Source organism: Vanacampus margaritifer, chromosome 3 (genome assembly GCF_051991255.1).
Source record: "Vanacampus margaritifer isolate UIUO_Vmar chromosome 3, RoL_Vmar_1.0, whole genome shotgun sequence".
In the NCBI taxonomy this organism is placed as follows: Eukaryota; Metazoa; Chordata; class Actinopteri; order Syngnathiformes; family Syngnathidae; genus Vanacampus; species Vanacampus margaritifer.
In genome coordinates, this window is record NC_135434.1 from 18,601,176 (window position 1) to 18,619,638 (window position 18,463).

General features: G+C 37.5%; 1 protein-coding gene across 8 annotated transcripts in view; it reads left to right on the forward strand.

Moving 5' to 3' along the window:
• pbx3b (pre-B-cell leukemia homeobox 3b) overlaps window positions 1-8,685 on the forward strand; it is a 78,199-nt gene extending 69,514 nt beyond the window's left edge. For 4 of the 8 annotated variants that reach the window (XM_077562047.1, XM_077562050.1, XM_077562048.1 and 1 more), the window contains 5 exons: window positions 2,155-2,320; window positions 3,319-3,396; window positions 3,836-3,948; window positions 5,391-5,480; window positions 7,088-8,685. In XM_077562047.1, coding sequence (XP_077418173.1) covers window positions 2,155-2,320; window positions 3,319-3,396; window positions 3,836-3,948; window positions 5,391-5,480; window positions 7,088-7,180 — 540 coding nt within the window. In that variant the 3' untranslated portion in view covers window positions 7,181-8,685. The remainder of the gene's footprint in view (window positions 1-2,154; window positions 2,321-3,318; window positions 3,397-3,835; window positions 3,949-5,390; window positions 5,481-7,087) is intronic. The other 4 variants (XM_077562052.1, XM_077562053.1, XM_077562054.1 and 1 more) reach the window with 2 other exon arrangements.
• Window positions 8,686-18,463: the final 9,778 nt, after the last annotated feature.

Consider the following 18,463-nt stretch of genomic DNA (forward strand, 5'->3'; position numbering starts at 1 on the left):
GCAAATCCAGTCACTTTTTATGCCACAACATTGGCTGGCTGCTGGGGATATTAAAATTTAAGCACATGGGTGGAAATTAAATAAAGCGTCATTAGGGGCAGCTGCTCTTTGGCTGGTCCAGCGGTGGGCTGCAAGGCCAGCGAGATGGAATGGGTGCAGCGGCAGCACAGCAATGAGACACTCTAATTTATAGAACTATTAAAAGCATGCATCATCTCATCATTATTCTGCTCTTATCACAGAGCTAGCATCAACACAGAAGATTCATACAACTTTTCAGGGGCTTGCTAATGTTTCACATTTTATATGTTGAAATTTGCATTTCAAACTACTCTGCTTACACAGCTCATCTTTGTCCAATTCTGTAGACTTCCATTTCTACAGAATTATATATATATTTTTTAGCATATCATTTTAACACTGGCGGGTGTTAAAAGTAGACTTAGAGCATTTTATGCCCACTATTTACTACAAGTAGTTGCTTTTATGTTACTGAAATATTTACCTATAGACATGTAATTTTAAAATAATTTCATGGCTAACTAATGTTACTATTCCCTGGCTGTAATATACCCTAGTAAAGTGGGTCAAATATGAACTTGTGTGTCAGTTATGTATTTAATACAGGAAGATGCTAGAGCAGTAGCCCCAGTTCACTTAGACCAACGTGATACCCATTGGCACCAGGTAGCCTCCAAGGACCACTTGTTTAGCCCGTGGGCCTGTTCTTATAATAGCTCACCAGTGATGGGACATTGTAATTACCTTGGAATATTGTACAAGTGTTAATTTTAAAATGTAAACACTTGCAGAGATTTATAGAAGTAAAGTGTTGCAAAGTGATACTTATCTGTCTCCTGCTTTTTTTTTCATAATTGTTGATAACGATTAGGGATGGGGAAAATATCAATGCCAAATATCCGGCCGATGCTGGCTTTATTTTTAGGTATTGGTATAGGGATGAGCAAGTACTGATACCAGGTAGTGGGCCAATAACAGACCTTATTTCAAGGTATCGGTACGTGTGGTCTTGGGGCCATTTTACGATCAGAAACTAGAAATTGGAAGAATAAAGAATTGCCATTAATTGGAAAATGCTATGTTTGGATATATTAAAATAAAAATTAAAAAAGTATCAAAAGTACTAATGGTATCACTACTTGGTATCGGTTGCTACTCAAAAGAACATCCCTAGTATCGGGTACTCGTGCAGTTTGCCAATATCAGCCACTGACATATATGGCAAAGACAATCTGAAATTGAGTATAGTCCTCCTTGGCAGTAGTTGCCGCTATACTGCAGCAGTTTGACATTTTGGCAAATCATCATCTGCGTCTCAAAGAATGTTTTTGTTTGCAAAGTTTTGTCTTTGTGCTAAATGAAATTTTATATATCAAAAGTACTATAGGTATCAGTAATTCGTATCAGTTCGTATCAGTTCAAAAACGGAATACTTGTACTGGTATCAGACTGAAAAAAAGAATGGCATTGAATTACCCTATTAATTACTATCAATTACTGCATTAAAACATTAACGTGATCGCTGCCTTCACATAGATTGATATAATTAGTAATTATTGATAACTTAAAATTGAAAAAAATATATACGTATATATATATATATATATATATATATATACTGTACATGTCATAAATGTGCATCAAACTGGAAGCCCTTGCAAGTTTAAAGAAAGTAGATTATTTCTAGTGGTGGGAAATCTAATGTACTATAACTTTTAAATTTCAAAAGACAAACAGAGGTAACCACTAACCATATGCATTTGTTGTTGCATTGTATTTTTTTCCCCATCACTCACTCGTCTGTGTATCTCACTGAGGGAAGGGGTGTATCCTTAACAGCCAGCCACGCAATAACGGACATGTCGAAAGCAGCAGGGGGCCCTCGTGTTTGGGTTTTGTCAGGAGACAGAGCTGAGAGCATGTCAGGCTCCCATCCATGAGAAGACACAAGTGGCTCCTTATTATGGCTTAATTAGCTTGTGTGCCCAGTGGACATTGCTGCAGGGGCTGGGAATTGGGTACTTGATGGACCCAAACATGACATCTTGAAACAGTCACACTGCTCAGTGCACGCTGCTGTGGCTGCTTGACGTCTGACTCCTCTGCTCCTCCCCTCTGTGCTCTTCCACGCAGGTATCCAACTGGTTCGGCAACAAACGCATCCGCTACAAGAAAAATATTGGCAAGTTTCAAGAGGAGGCCAACCTGTATGCCGCCAAGACTGCTGTAAACGCGGCGCACGCTGCAGCCGCTGCAGTGCAGAACAGCCAGGCCAACTCCCCTACTACACCTAACTCTGGTAGGCACTCCTGCATAATGAAGGAGAGAGATGAAAAAAAAAAAGTAGACCTACCCTACACCTCAGGCCTTAACCTGCCGCCTCCCCCCTCCCCCTCCCCCCTCCCTCATGCACCATTCACCCAGGCAAGAGTGACAGGCTCAGCTCCCAGCTTGGGGATCACAGTGTCTTCCGTCTATAAGACACTTGGTGCCAAGCAAACTCATGCATAAAGGGAGCGTTCCTGACTTGTGAACCGAGAATACATGTATTTTTGGAAAAGAACAAAAAAACATATCTGAATATTGCCATGGGATTTGTTTTCTCTTGACTTTTCTGTCAACCTGCTGTCATTTGAAATGTAGTGGTATATAGACACATGGAATGGGGCATTTTATAAGCGTAAACATAGGAGCTAGAAGCATTGTGATTTTGCTTATTTTATTAGTATTTGCATTTTATTTAAATTGGAGTAAAAAAAAAAATCTTTAAAAAAATCTTTACCATACGTTTTTGCGCTCCCACTGGTCTAAACATTATTATGTTTGAGGAATATGAGTTACGCAGTAAAATCCAACCATTTTTAACAATCGCAGTGGGCGGCCCTTTTGTGACATCACAGTTGCTCAGGGTCCAGGTAACGACCAATCACGGCTCACCTTCAGAAAAGAGGAGAGCCGTGATTGGTCTTTACCTGAGTCCTGAGCAACTTTGATGTCATTTTCCGTACAACAGCCACTGACAAAATGGCAGCCTCCTGAGATAGATCAAAATGGGATAATTCTTCTACTCAATTTATATTCCACAAATGCAATATGAATCAGAATACTGTATTTAGACTAGTGAGGCTGCATAGAAGATATTATTCTAAAGACATTTTTTGGGTTGACTTCCCCTTCCATACCAAAAAGCCTCTTTAAATGCGATAAATAAAATGTAGAATGTGATCGGTTTGGACTGGGATGAACTGCACCGGGATTTGGTAAGCTTATGAAGTGGTCCCTTTTTCTTGCACCCAGGATTCCAGATGAAAGATGAGGAGTTTCAGCTGGATTCTGCAGAGAGCAAAAACACTCTTTTAACCAACATGTTTACTGGTACTGGTCTTTTCATAAGCTTCTTATTGTTCTTGTCATTTACCATGTGATACCTTCCGCCAGTGTTCAATTGGGAGTAGATGATGTGGAGCAATTGGGAGCTTAAGCGACCAACCACATGTAGAGCCCCTTGTGTCATGTGATTCTCACCTCATTTGTGCCCATCATGTTGGTCCAAATATAAAGCCTTCTTCAGTCCTCCTGCATATCGTCCCCATTCGTTTGTTTATTTGCTTCTTTTGATTTTGTCCTTCACTCTGGTAGTTGCTTGCTTTATAGGCATTTTCTCTAGTATATTTGTATGTGTCTCTTTGAGTTGGGTCCCATTTATTCAGACTGACAGACTGTGCGCGTGTGGTGCGTGTCTACTTGTGCGTGAATGTGCAGTCCTATTATAGCCCGTTCATGTTATTCAGCTACTTACATTTTCCCTCTCTAGGTTCTTCAGGTTCTTTTAACCTCCCAAACTCTGGGGACATGTACTTGAGCATGCAGAGTCTGAATGGGGATTCTTACCAAGGGGCACAAGTCGGAGCCAATGTACAGTCACAGGTAGGATTAACAATCAGGGACAGTTCCTCACTGCCGGTGCAGAGAGCTGTCCTTGTCTTGCCTGTGTACTGAGCCATCCTCAGTGCAGTCTGAAGCACGTTAAAGCAAACATACAAAAACACATCTTGTGAGTGAAATCCAGAGTTGCTCAGTCAGGCTCTCTGACGACAGAGTCTCTACTGATGATATCATTTTTGGATGGAAGATTTGGCTGACAAACTATAATAGCCTACCACAATACATTTACGATTCCAGAGTGAACATTTGGTGAATGCATTTGGCTTTGACTTGACCTCTTGGGTTGGTATTGGGTTTTTGGTAATGTGTTCTCCGTTTGTTACTGTCCTCTACCCTCTTTTGTCTCATTGTGTTATTGCTTGTTGTTGCCGTGTGCCATTTCGTAAGGTTAATGCGCAGTGGTCACAACTGTGCACTTACAACCACAATCTCTAATATATTTATCACTATAAATTTATGCTATACAATTTCGAGTATATACAGGGTTTCTGCAGGTCATTAAAAGCATTAAAATTCATAAATATATTTAGCTAAATCAAGGCTCTAAATACCTTTAAAAAAGCATTAAAAATGATGTCAAGAGGCATTACAAATTTAAATACCGTTGATGTAAAAACGTTATTGTGCGTGCTTTTTTTTTTACATACCACGCTCTGCAAAGGAGTCTCTTTAACAAAATTTAGCAGTAATAAATGTGATAAAAAAAAAATAGGTGTATTTATAGGGACTGGTGACTACTTGTAATTTACAGTGAACAAAATGGCCTGGAGTCCACCAGTTGCTTCATCTTCCAAATACCAATTGCTCTGAATTTGGAAAGAAAAATGTACAGTTTCTGTCACCAACATCCAACATGAAACACAAATGCCACCTATTGGCAGAAAATTCAACATAATTCCGACACAATATTTCACATTTGTTTTAACTGTTTAATGTAATAACGTGTGATTAATCGTAAGTTAACTATGAACATCATGTGATTAATTATTATTAAAGACTGGCAGCCCTACGCATGTATGTATGTGTGTATATGCAGTATGACGTGGGCATGATATTTGTTTTAAGTTGCATTAAAAACGGCATTAAAAGCATTATATTAGATTTGCTGATTCCTACAGAAACCCTGATATAAATAAAGTATAAATATAAATAATGGTACATGCTCAAATAAAGCAGTTGTAGTGTTACTGATTTTGTTGCTTGTGCTCTTTGTGAGTTCTCAAATGTAAATGAATTACAGTAATCAAGCTAGTAATCTTGTAGCTTTATTGTCAGGTCTGGTCTGGTTAGCACGCTTTCTGTCTTTAGAGTTGTGATGCTGTTTCACCCAAGTTAGTGTCTGTTCCTGAGCATGTGTACAGTCGGTGTTGCCAAGCTGCCACACACCAAGTTAAACAACTTGTCCACCTTGTCTGTTCCTTCAGGTGGATACCCTGCGCCATGTTATCAGTCAGACGGCAGGATACAGTGATGCTCTTGGCCGGAACACCATGTACAGTCCACACAGTTTAAATGTGAGTACAGGGTCCAAAACTGTTTCCTAATTTCAATAGGATATACAAAAACAAAAAACACACACACATATGCATAGTGATGCCTTCAGATACAAGTTTAATTTGTTCTGTGAGCATGCACAATACTCAAAGCCCTGTTATCTCCAATTAAATGCCCCCGATGATATTGACATTAAATTTAAAGGCCATTAATCTATTCCAGCTCCCCCCCCAAACAAAGAATAATTCTTAAATAAAGGTAAATAACACAATAAAAGTACAATAGCAATATTGTAAAAAAACAAAAAACAAAAAACATACTAATTGAATTGAATTGAATGTAAGTAATTCAACAAAGTGTGCATCATAATTTAATGCTGCAATTTAATTCAGTGTACTGCTCCTTCTGGTGTGCAATTCTTGGTCACCAGAAGGCAGTATAATACAGTCATGCAGACAGAAACGAAGAAGAATAGCAGTTTTTCTTTTACTACTACTACTACTGTAAGTATATTACTCAATAAGATACTGTAATATTAGTCATTTTTCTTAGCAGATAAAGAATAAATGCCTGTGAGTATTGTTGTATTATCTGTCTGCATGTTTTGCTTCGCCTATTGCTGCAAGACTCTTACGACAATCAATGCTATTTGTTAGCACGTTGATGGTGTTTTTCTAATATATGTTAACATTAAGTTAGCGGGCCATTCTTAAAGCAGTGTTGTTTAAAATACACAACTTGAAATTCTCTTATATACAGAGGACGTATTTGAGTCATAATATGTGTGGAAAATAGTTGACAGTCTCAATGCGAGAAAATGCGATCGTATGTACCGGCAGCTTCCGGTGCCATTTTGTCTCTGCTGAAGCCTTATTACTTTAAGCTTTTCCGACATGTCACCCCCCAGCTAGATCAAGTGTTTTTCACTTTCTCACAAGGTTTCTCACTTCCACGTGCGCTCTAGACCTGTGCCTAGTGGCTCACTGGAGCTTTGCACAATCCTGACAAAAATAGCAACGGGCACTACTGAGTCATCCTCACCTTCTCCCCCCAAACATAAATGAAATACAAATGAAAAAAAGAAAGAGAATCAAGAGTCACACACAAAAAAATTGTTTTTTGGGTTAAGTCATTGTTGCACTGCATCTGTTTTCATCCAGAAAGTGCTTTGTAGACATATTAGCATAGACTAACCTTTAGCGTTGTTGATGGTGACGTCGACGGATCCAGTAAAGGCTAGGTCATGCCTAGAGCGAGGCAAAGTCAGGCTGGCTAAGACTGGCTCTCTTGGCGAGGCCCTGCCTTGTCACTTCCACTCAGCTCTCCCACCTCAGCCAGGCCGAGCCCTCCCTCCTCCTGACTGGCAGGAGAATATGTAGCGACAAGCTGCCGGACGCTGCTGAACTCTGCTTAGACACTGATTTGAGGCATCTCTCCCATTGGTTGGGAAGCATCACAAATTTGCCTAGACAATAATTCAAATGGCCTAAAATTACAAATTGCCATTTAAGGGCACATAGTATGTTATGAGTAGTGTGACACTTTCCATTTTGGGATTGAAACTGTCCTGTAATCTTATTGCAAAGAATGTGATAGTCATCTCAACCTTCTCCTGTTTGTGTCTCAGACTAATGGGGGGTGGCAAGATGCAACAACTCCATCTTCAGTAATATCTGCGACGGAAGGACCCGGCAGTGTGCACTCGGATACCTCCAATTGATCCACTCTCAATGCATTTAAGCCTCAAGATGGGCAAGGACTCTTAACTGTCTGCACAACTGCAGAGGACCTCCAAAACCGCCTCATGCCACATTTTTATTGTATTTTTTGTGTGCATTTGTAATGTCCCAACGACTACATGCCACATGTAAGGATGAACATTTTTTATCATGAAGAGTCAACTTTTTCATGATTGTCTCAGTGTTTACTTTGTAAATCAGATGTTTGTTGAAGGGTAAGCGCACATAATGCATGTGCAAATATCAAACAGCCCTCTGGCATTCGTCCAATGTTCGTTTTGTCTTCTGTATTGAAAATACAGGATGGGTATTTACATGACATTTAAAATGTCAAATGTATTACTTTTTCCCCCTTCTATTTTGAAAATACTTTTTTCTTTGCGTTTGTTCTAATAAATGGATTAAAGCAGCTGTTAATGTGACTCTAACAATGCTACTGTTGACAGCTCAATGGCAGCTTTGTGGTTACTTCCGAGAATTAATTTACATTACAGCTGCGTCCATGAGTACAAGCCAATGTTTATTCATAGTCCGGAACATAAAGAAGTGTAATTGATTGCGTTACCACAACATGACACCATCCCATATTTTATCATGTGATGATGTATGTATGTATGTATGTATGTATGAGGTATGTACATATGTAAACATTTTGTACTGCTTGTGGAAGTCATTGAATCCCCCACCGTTGAACATAACGCGCAAGGCCCATGACACAAAACTTGTACAAAACATAACCTAAAAGTACATAAACTTCCCAACAATCAATACACAGCTTTATTGCCTCATTACAACTCATACCAACAAATTCCACCATTCATGTAGCTTAGAGTGCTCACATACTACCTCTAAACATCATCACCATGTTTTTTGCCCGACATATTTTTTTATTCTTTGACTTGTTTTGATAACATCTTGCAACACTGTAAACTTCCTCATTCTCTATGTAATGTAATGTATATTTTAATCTTTTAATAAAACTCTGTTGCTATATTGCAGCTTAAAATGACAAAAAACAAAAAGTGGATCTGATACCATTAATACCATGAAAAATAGCAGAGCGAGTGCATTGTTGGTCTGTGGCTTTTATGAAAGGGGTGCGATAAAATTGCGATGAATTAACAGTACAACTGTTGTAAATACTTAAAAAAAACATTTAGAATGTTGCTCATCTTATTACTAAATCATACCCCAAAAAATGAAGAAAAAAAAATCACTATTAAGACTGTAATGCATAGAAGTTTCAGTATTCAGAACTGTATATTTCCAGCTCTGTTCAACAGGGTTCAAACTTCTTTTCTCTTTTTTCTATTGTATGTGATTCTGAAACTGAAAAGTCATGACAAATGATTTGTGGCAGTGATTCAAATGTAATAATCATGTTTAGTGTTGCTTTCTAACCGGACGACACCCTGGACTGAAAAGTCTTCCTTGTGGTAGTTGTGTAATTTAAAACATAAATAAAACTTTTGCTTTGATGACAGAATGTAGTTTATTTTTATTTTATTGTGTGTATTGACTTATTAGACACATTAACTGTCTGGTGGTTTGTAACGTAGGCATACCTGAGGTCTCGGGAAGCAATCCAAAGTACAGGATAGAAGTTGAGCATGTAACTTGATTTGCGGTCAATAATGGAGCTAACATTGGAGTGAAGTCTAGTTATGGTCGCTGTAGAGTTAATGGATCATTGGGTACCAATTTCACATGGAAACTGGCATCCATTTATTCTCATTTTCTCTAGTTCACTCGCGATTGTGCTCAGCTCAATCCACTCGGATACTTTCGTCATCAATTTTGATATCAATAGATTTCACACTGGCACCTTAAAATATTTTCTTTGGTCTTAGCCCAATTGTAGATGGGCAGGAAAGAGACAAGTGAGATGTAACAGCTTGAATCTAATTTCAGTGCAATGTACAGACAGCTTCCCAAGAGAGCATATTTGTCCATTCAACCGGTGCAGAACTTCGTTGAACACCTTTCTGGGAAAATCATTTCTTTGCAGTAGGTCAGTGGTTTACGACGTTACGTGACTACGATGCAACCTCCGCATATTAAGAAAGAGCTGTGTGAGCATATGACATTTGTGTCATAATTAAGAACACACACAACTTACTTAATAATAATAATATGAATAATTATTATAATAATAATAATAATTATTATTATTGTTTTCATTCTTATTATTATTAAAAATAACAATATTAATCATATATTTGATCCGTAAAGCACTTGAAATCATATCTCAAAGAGCTACAATTGGTACAGCATAAAGCACAACAATAAAACCAATACATTAAAAAGTAGCAAACAATAAAAACACCAAAAATACATAAAAAAATAAACAATCATAAAACTCAAAGTTGATATGCCTTTCTGAAAAGGAAGGTTTTAAGTCCTTTCTTAAATCTTGGCACTTAATCCTTTTTCTGTGCACAAGCCAACCATTGGAGTAAAGGTAAGGACTTGCGTTTTTGTTTTTCAGTCAATGTTTTGTGATTTAGTCTATTCTTAGTCGATTTCTTTGTTGACCCTTGCTTTAAGCTATGGGAAAAAGTCATGCTGGAGGTGGGAACTATTGATAAAATTTGATTTATAAAAAAAAAAAAAAACTTGACATTTTTGTATTTGTATCGTAGTTTGCTAATTTGCTTTGTCTTTCTGTCGAGCACTAAACTGGTAAGCACAAGCTAAATACTGATTTCTAATAACACAGTGCATATGCATGTTCATACAGAAGAACAGAATATGAAATAGAATATGAAAGCATTTGGAGTTTAAGGTCCATTACTGCTCTTCTCTGCCATTTGCATTACAACCCATTAGCTCAATATACTTTTACAAATAGATATATTTACTTCCTCAACTTCAAGTGTTAAATTTTAAGCATTGTACTCAGCAAAATTAGCCCCAGAACAATTTCAATAGAGACAATACGTTTTCTGAGATTATACCTATTAGAGAATTCTCATAAGTTCATTAAAAATGACAATATAAGTAAGTAAAATGCACTAGGAAAAGCATGCCTCATTAAATATGGAAATGTAGAATTACATTAGCAATACGCACCAAGCAAGTGTCGATTAAATTAGAGAAAGATATCATTTACTGTATAGCAGAGTCTTTATTAAATTAGATAAAATCTGTAGTTTTCATAATTTGATGTATTGCTCATTGTGCATTGTTCACAGACCCGTGTTACAATGGATTACACTAGAGTGGATGTGAATATTGAAATGCAAAACATATAATTGCATCATATTACTGTTGCAGTTGTGAGGGAGGTCAAATAGATGTGGGAAATAAGGTATATCAGCATAAGCATACAGTACGTATAAAAACCACAATATAATCATGTGCTTGTCTCAGGACACCATTACTTCGATGTTACAAAAGTAGCTGTTTCACTCATTTCTAATTTCTGAGTAGTGTGGTCACTGTTTTCAAATAGCTTTTGGGCCGTGAAGCTACTTTCTTGATCACATAGTACTGCTGTATCCACATAAACTACATTTCCTGCACTGTATATGCGTCAGTATTTACTGTGCTTATCCACGTCATCCAGCACAAATTAAAATTCATTTAGGTTTGTCCAAAAGTTAATATGAAAATCCACCCTACAAATTTGGACAGAGCTTGTTAGTGGTAATTTTGATCATATATTAATATTAAGTCAATATCAATATTTGATCGATATCGGCGTGATGAGATCGATACAGTAGTTTCAGTTTTGCTATTGTATGCACTGCTGCGGTTTCGTCAAACAGGCGACAACCAGGGTGGCGGACTCGTCTTAGCGGCAAGCAGGCACAATTTCCTCCCTCTACCCTCCCTTCTTGTGTTGTGCTGTCTGCCATGAGTTCACGCTCACAATGCCACAAACTGCACAATTTTACTGTACCAAGCATCAGTGAAAATACCAAAGCCTAGTCTAATCCGCCTCTGTGCAAATTCAGCCCGTGCCTCACACTACTGTAGACATGCACTGGGCATGAAAATAGTAGCCCATTGAGCTAATACATAGCACAATTATAAGATTGCAAAAATGTTGTTTAACTTTTAAAGAGGCTTACTACAGTTTCCAAGATTAACTTTTATCAAAAAGTGCAAACAATTCACAATTTATTGTATTTATGTTTGTTTTATGATCAGGTGGGAGGTGCCATTATGTGGGTGAGTGGGTAAACACAAATGGTAAAATACATCAATGTTAGTTAACCTATATAGGACAAAGACATTAACTTGTTTATCATATTGAATAAAACTATGCATATGGGTGCATTCAGGGGTTTGGAACATCATGAAGAAAAAAAATGACAGTACCATTTTCTTGAACCTTGATCCTGCGTTATAATTCAGAATGACTTAACCCAGTATTTTGATAATACAAATATATTTAAATGAATAGCCATCCACAATATCGTTTTTTAATGAATTTTGGCAAATTGGGTTTTCACAGAAATTGATTCCAATCTGTACTCTCACAATAATTACTGATTTGGGTATTCCGTAGAAACAAGAAGATAATCTGGACAAGATGTTCCCTGCTCCATCGAGTGCAGTGTTGTTATAGACTTGCTAAGTGTAATAAGAAGTCATTAGATTAGTGCATGATGCAGTTTGCTCACAGTCCCTGGCTACGCATTTATATTTCATATTTTGTGTTTCGCACTGTATTAACAGCTGTGCCTTGTTTTTGCCATCTGCAGACAATTTACAGTACAGAGATTTGTAATAATACCGTGTTTTCTTCTTGCAACTCTCTCAATAGACAGCGCACTGCAGATTCTTGACAGGTGCACAGACATTTGCTGGTGAGACAGGGCGAGGAGGATTATTACTGCATTATTTAGTTTTCCTGAAATAAACACACACATCGCCTGCCTGGAATGATGTGTGACTATAAAGTCAGCATTGTGCTGTGCATGCAGCGGCAGCCAATTATGATTTACGCCGGCCACCGAGACCCACGGTGCTTTTTCCCCCCTCCAACAAGAGGCACTTAGTAGCGAGGGTTTTCCGTCCGTAGCCTCTCATTTGCTCTGTATCTCCCCCTTTTATGACCTTTTTACATTCACCTTGGCTTGTTCTCCCACTTGCTATCACCACAGTGGCTCAGGTTGCACTCCACAGTCTAGTTTCAGTATAATAACTTGACACTTCACATTGCATTAGTCTTAGTCCTGACAACAAGGTTATGTGACCTATAGTGTCAGAGAGCATACACCATACTTGCTTGGAGAAGCTATTTATCAAGACAGCTTTGGGCCACCTATGATTCACAGCAGAACAAATACAGATCAATCCTATGGAGGACATATAGTATTCGTCCACAAGCACCTTCATAATGTTTTGACTCGTCTTAAACAAGCCACCCAGAGGGATCGTTAATTTACATTCGAAATTTCATGTGCAGTATTTACATGACGTGCATTCTAGACATGTCTGTATCAAAACCCTGATTGGTAATTGAAAGCATGTCAATAACAATAGAATTCAATAGTGGGAGAAGACTTCTTCCGGACTTCACATGTACATTGCATACAGGCTGTCCTTTGCTTCATAATGTGTTGAAATTATCAATTTTTCATTTGAATTTCTTGTCACTTATGGAGGGGGGAAAAATGCGGACTTTCTCTACTTTTCTCTCTCACAACAGCAATACACAAAGTACAAAAACAATAAGAGAAAATACAAATTCAGATTCCAAAACTTATATGGCACATTAATTAGCACCTGGAAAACAAATGTGTTGATAGGGATTGATTAAGAATTGGTCGTCACAGTGGAACATTTGGTTGGCCTGTCTGCCTCATAATCAGAGGCTTTGTTCAGACCAGAAAAAAACAAACATGTATACTGGTGGCACTGATGGCGAGAAGGTTTTTTTTTCTTTTTGTGTCTATGTGTGCCCAGTGATTGACTGGTTACCAATTCTGGTATACTTTGCCTCTTGCCCAAAGCCAGTTGGATTTGACTGCAGTTTGCAGAAACAACAGAAAATGGATGGATGGATGGACAGGACAGAACAACTATAGGAGAATTGCAATATTATGATGTGCTTCCCTTTTCACTGTGGTGCATAAGAAACAAACACAGTGAATTGAAAAACTAATTTAACCCTGACAACACAGGATTTGTTTTTCTTTCTTGTGCACTCGTATTAATTATATAGCAGACATGTAAGTGTTCTAAATTGAACCAATATCACATAATACAAATATTGTACATATAATAAAGTGTTGTGTTCTTCCCAACCACATTACAATGGCGGATCCATCCATTTAAAAAGTCCTTGAAATGGTAAAATTAATGTCAGATTTGTTTTTACATCCACTTTATAGAAAATGCAATCACCCACATCGCACACACACAGCACACTATTTTCCTTTTACAGTTAATACATGAAAAAAAATCTTGTGAGTTAAAGTAACATAAATATACTAATGTCAGTATTGTATAGTAATGTAGTACAGGCCCACTTTATTCATTTCACATATTTCTGTGGAGTGGGGTTGTACACTCAGAATAAACCATTTTTATCCATTTTTGGAAGAGATCTGATGATATCCAATGATGCATATCCGAATTGAACCTTATGATGTACATTTTAATGAAACCAATTTGAATGTTTGGTTTTGCAGAACTTACATCCAATTGTTTTTTTTTTGTCACAATATTTAAGAGGGGAATGGCTGCTAACTGTTAAACTACAAATACAAAAATGCTGATGTACTGCTCTTACATTCACCCAAATCATGTGCAATATGGCACTTTTCTCCATATTAATCTGTTCCACAGAAAGAAAATGTAAGGGCACTGTGCACTGCGTTGCACTGCTCTCTTTCATTTTCTAACATGCGAGCAAACCTCCATCACCATTTCATAATTGCAGCCTTAGTGAAGGTGTTTATCTTATTCATGTCTCTCTCCCCTTCCCTGGGGTCTAGTGGCCCCTGTCTGCTTCCTGGTGCTGTCTGGGAGTCCAAGTCTTTGCGGCACCAGGATCATTTTCCCCTCTGTAGCTGTTGTCACTAGCATGGACCCAGTTAATTCATCTTGCTAATGGCAGGTGGGTCAGTGGGGTGCTGTAATTGTGATTTCCACGTCCTTCTTTCAATTTTTTTTTTGTTGCAGCTCCTTTATCTAATTTAAAAAAATGATTTAGTCATTAGCTTAGTCAGTAGATGGAACTTTAAATGCCCATATTTCCTTATCTTGGAAAAAAAACGAATCCTCCAGTATAAATATAATGGGATGTATGTTATTGATAGAGCTAACAGGTATTTTCAAGAGTAAGAGTTACCAGAATGAAGTGAGCTCTCGGAGCAGTGAGAGTCGCTGGGGCATGAATCTCCAGAGAGCGCTAGATGTGGAATGAGCCCGGGCTGATTTGAGTCAGGAGGAAGGTCGTCACCACACAAATGAAAAACATGAGAAGTGGTTCAAGGTCTAATCAAGTCCTCAGACTGCACTCACTGGGAGCAATTAAGTTCCTCCCCCTCGCTCAACATAGGTAACCAGATCCTCCTATTGACATTCTCAATAAAAGGTCATTTATTGTACATGGACAAAATGATCAGGCTCCATTGCCTCACAACCTCATAACAAAATATAACTTGGCAATAAAGTGGTATCCGAGGGATTGCGTTGGAGCTGGAATGTCATTTACAAAATTGACAATGACATGATTTAAAAAAAGAAAAAAGAAAAAAAAAGATTAGCAATCATTCAAGAGATGGCTTATGCAATAAGTGTGTTGTGCACTGTATTTGTCATGTATCCGCAATCAACACGCACAGCTTTTCACTGCATGAATATCAAGACCTTGGCAGAGAGTCCTCCCAAACCGCTGGAATTCATTACTATCATTGCTTGTCTGACACTAATGAAGTCCTGCTACTTTCTGCAGTCTTGTCTCTCCAACCACAATATTATAATAAGGCATCCAAGAGCTGTGTAACCATCTTGCTGCTCCTTTGGACAAAGACTCAAAGGTGTATTTGGTTTTCATGTTCCGAGCCTAAACAGATGTTGAATACTTCCAAGATGAAATTTTCTCATTGTGTCTCTTTATGTTTTTTGTTTTTTTTACATTTTAGATACATCAATACCAGGGATGCACCGAAATAAATTTTTTTGTCCGAAACCAAAAACCGAAAATGAGAAATGTATGGCCGAAAATAGAAATGCCGAAAAAAATTCTGCACATTTTTTTACTATCATTGCATTTATTATAATTTAATTAAAATTGTAATATTATTAGGAAATATTTATTTAGCACTGGCATTTTAACAAAGCACAACATAAATTGAAATGCGTCCACACCACAAACAAGTTGGCGAATGGTACATTAAAGACCAAACGCAGGGTGAGCATTTTCTGGCGGTGCGATTGCACTTTATAGTCAATGTACAGTAGTTCACACTGGCGGGCACGGATGCGTGCGGTGCGGATTACGCGTTGGGGCGGGACATGGTGCGGCACACTATAAAATCCGCACATTCACATATTCATCAACGTTTAAAACTATATAAATACATTTCTTTGCACCAGCCAATCGGCTTCGGGAACGGACTGCAAAGTCACACACAGCGTCCTATACAGGTCTGTAGTCTCCCGGAGATAGTGGTAAGTGTTTACTTGTTTAAAACAGTTGATAGCAATAGTGCTAACATTAGCTAAAGTATTTAGCACGGCCACCAGAATGCAAGTGAAAAAGTGCAAGTGCCCGAGGGGTTTTAATTAAAAAAAAAAAAGGAAGGCGCTGCAGGAGAAAGAGTGGTTCACCTGTAGTGCAGATCTCGGCAGCGCTCTCTTTTTTTAACCCGCCGAAATTCTGGACAATAGTTTACCAAACGACGTCCCTCTCCTCCGGTGTGCGCAGTAAAGCTGCCGGTACTCACAAGGTGAAACGCCAACGAGCAGCGAGGCGGACACTCACCCCGTGTTGGTGTTTAATTCAAGCAGATGCTTGCTTGCAGCGTTTTTTTTTTTTTTTTTTTTTGCTTGCGTCATCACAACATTCTCTTTCGGCCATATTCTTTCGACTTTAATTTTTTTTTATCTGAAAGCCGAAAATGCTGATTTTTGCCATTTTCGGCCGAACATTTTCGGTGGCTATTCGGTGGCCGAATATTTGGTGCATCACTAATCCATACATTATGCATAGTTATTGTTATTGTACAACAAAATCTCGAGTTGTAACGGTCACATACATGCAATTGAAATTAAATAAGGTTTTCAAGTTATTATAAATGCTCGCTACACAATTTTTCCATTTCGATTTTTCCAATTTTTTAAAAATATATAACCATAGGTCATCCAGTTATTTTACATACAAGAGGCTGACATGTTTCACCGCCATCTCTCTGCCACAGATACCCGACAGAGAACTTTGCGAATGCAGTAATTAGTGGTAGGCTTGCGAAGTGTGGCCTATCTGAGGCAATGTATTTTCACGTGCTTCAAAATGTACGCACTTCGAACTTAGATTGTTGTATTCTATTAGGTCTCCACTAGATGGCGCTAAATTCTACAGTAGTAGTTCACTTGAAAATAATTCTTATTGAAAAAAAATGCATTTAAAACTTCCAATCATCAATCAAATCCATCTGTTCCAGGCTCAAACTGTCTGCATCATAAAACATTTTGTATTAATCATACAGGCAATGAATAATGTATCAAACAAAAATAAAATAAAACTACTTACCCTGATGAAGAACATATTTTATAGGAATTGATCAAAAGTGTGTTTGTGTATAATGGGTGTAAAGTATTTAGATTGCTTTGGATTTGTAAAATGTACTTGTGCATATTACTTGAGATGTTAATAAGGGACGTTATCTTAAATTTGAGCCATCTGAGGCTTCTAAAAATGAATAATGATTACTACGACAAGTGAAATTGATATTTTTCTTGGAAAATTCAGAACGGCAACTCACAAAGAAAATTAACAATAAATGTAAAAATGCTTTGAGAGTGTATCGGAAAGCGAATCACTGCATTACAGATGATACCCAACTTTATTACACATTAAACAATTTTACCATTGAAGTATGACATAGAACAGTGATTCCCACAGTGTGGTATGTTAACGCTACTGGACTCCCTCAAGTTGTACGTAAAAAAAAAATCGCTGCCGATATACGGTTCATGTCAGTTGTGTTTAACTTTTGTGTTAAATACATTTTCATTTAATCTTCAACAGCTGTTTGTTTTTACACCTTTATTTAGGTATAATATTTCCTTTTTATGCACAAAACACAACACATATTGAAGTTACTGTTGTTTTTCCAGCTATGTTTAAAGGCAGTGTTAATGTTCAAACTGTGCATAATAAGGCTGAAGAAAAAATAGCCAAAAGGACAACAAATACCTTATACTATGCTTTGCTATCTAAAAATTGTTTTGCTACATTTCAACCTGTAATCAGAATTAGACTTGTGATTAACAACAGGCCGATATCAGTTTGACCAATGGTAGCACGTGAGGTAACCAGGTAACCGTTAACCTGATTCTGTTGGAAAATCACAATATCTGGTCCATTAATTAAGATGTAAAATCAAGTTTCTCCAATCCATACAAAACTGTTTAAAAGAGAGAACGTGTGCTCTTGCAGGTGGCTATTTGTCAGTCGACAGCTTGCTAGAAGGCTGGCATCCTCAAATTGTTGCTGTACAGAGCCAAGAAATGCTAAAAATACAGAAAATGACCCTGTTAAAACACTTTCTTTCTTTTTCTTTTTTACATACTTCTGAACTGCATGGATTAGGCTGTTGTTGGTTTTCTTACTTTTCTTCAGGGACTGCAGCACCCTATAATGTAATCATTTTATGAAAATGTAATAACGCCTGAAAAAGTAATAAAAGTTGAGTTTAACTAGATTAAAAATGTAGTAAAACACATTAATGTAATAATTTCATCAGTAAAGCAGTAAAACAAAAATCTTGACTGATATTCTAATAAGATTTGCACCAATAATGTAGTGCCTTATTGCATTCTTGGGCATTTATTATATTTTCAGGTGTTTTTTTTTCCCCTTCCAAACTGACAGATAATGTAAAATATATGTTCATTTTAAGTTCTACAGTTTGTGTTTTGAGAATCTAAGACTGTAATATAAATTCACAACAAATATTAGAGTGTTAATTTTTTGGTGTTAAATGTTTCAGAGTTGATTCAACCCCCAAAGTGTATTTTTAACACTGTTTGATTTAAAAGGAGGTCACTGTTATTGGACAGGGGTGATTTATTTAGTG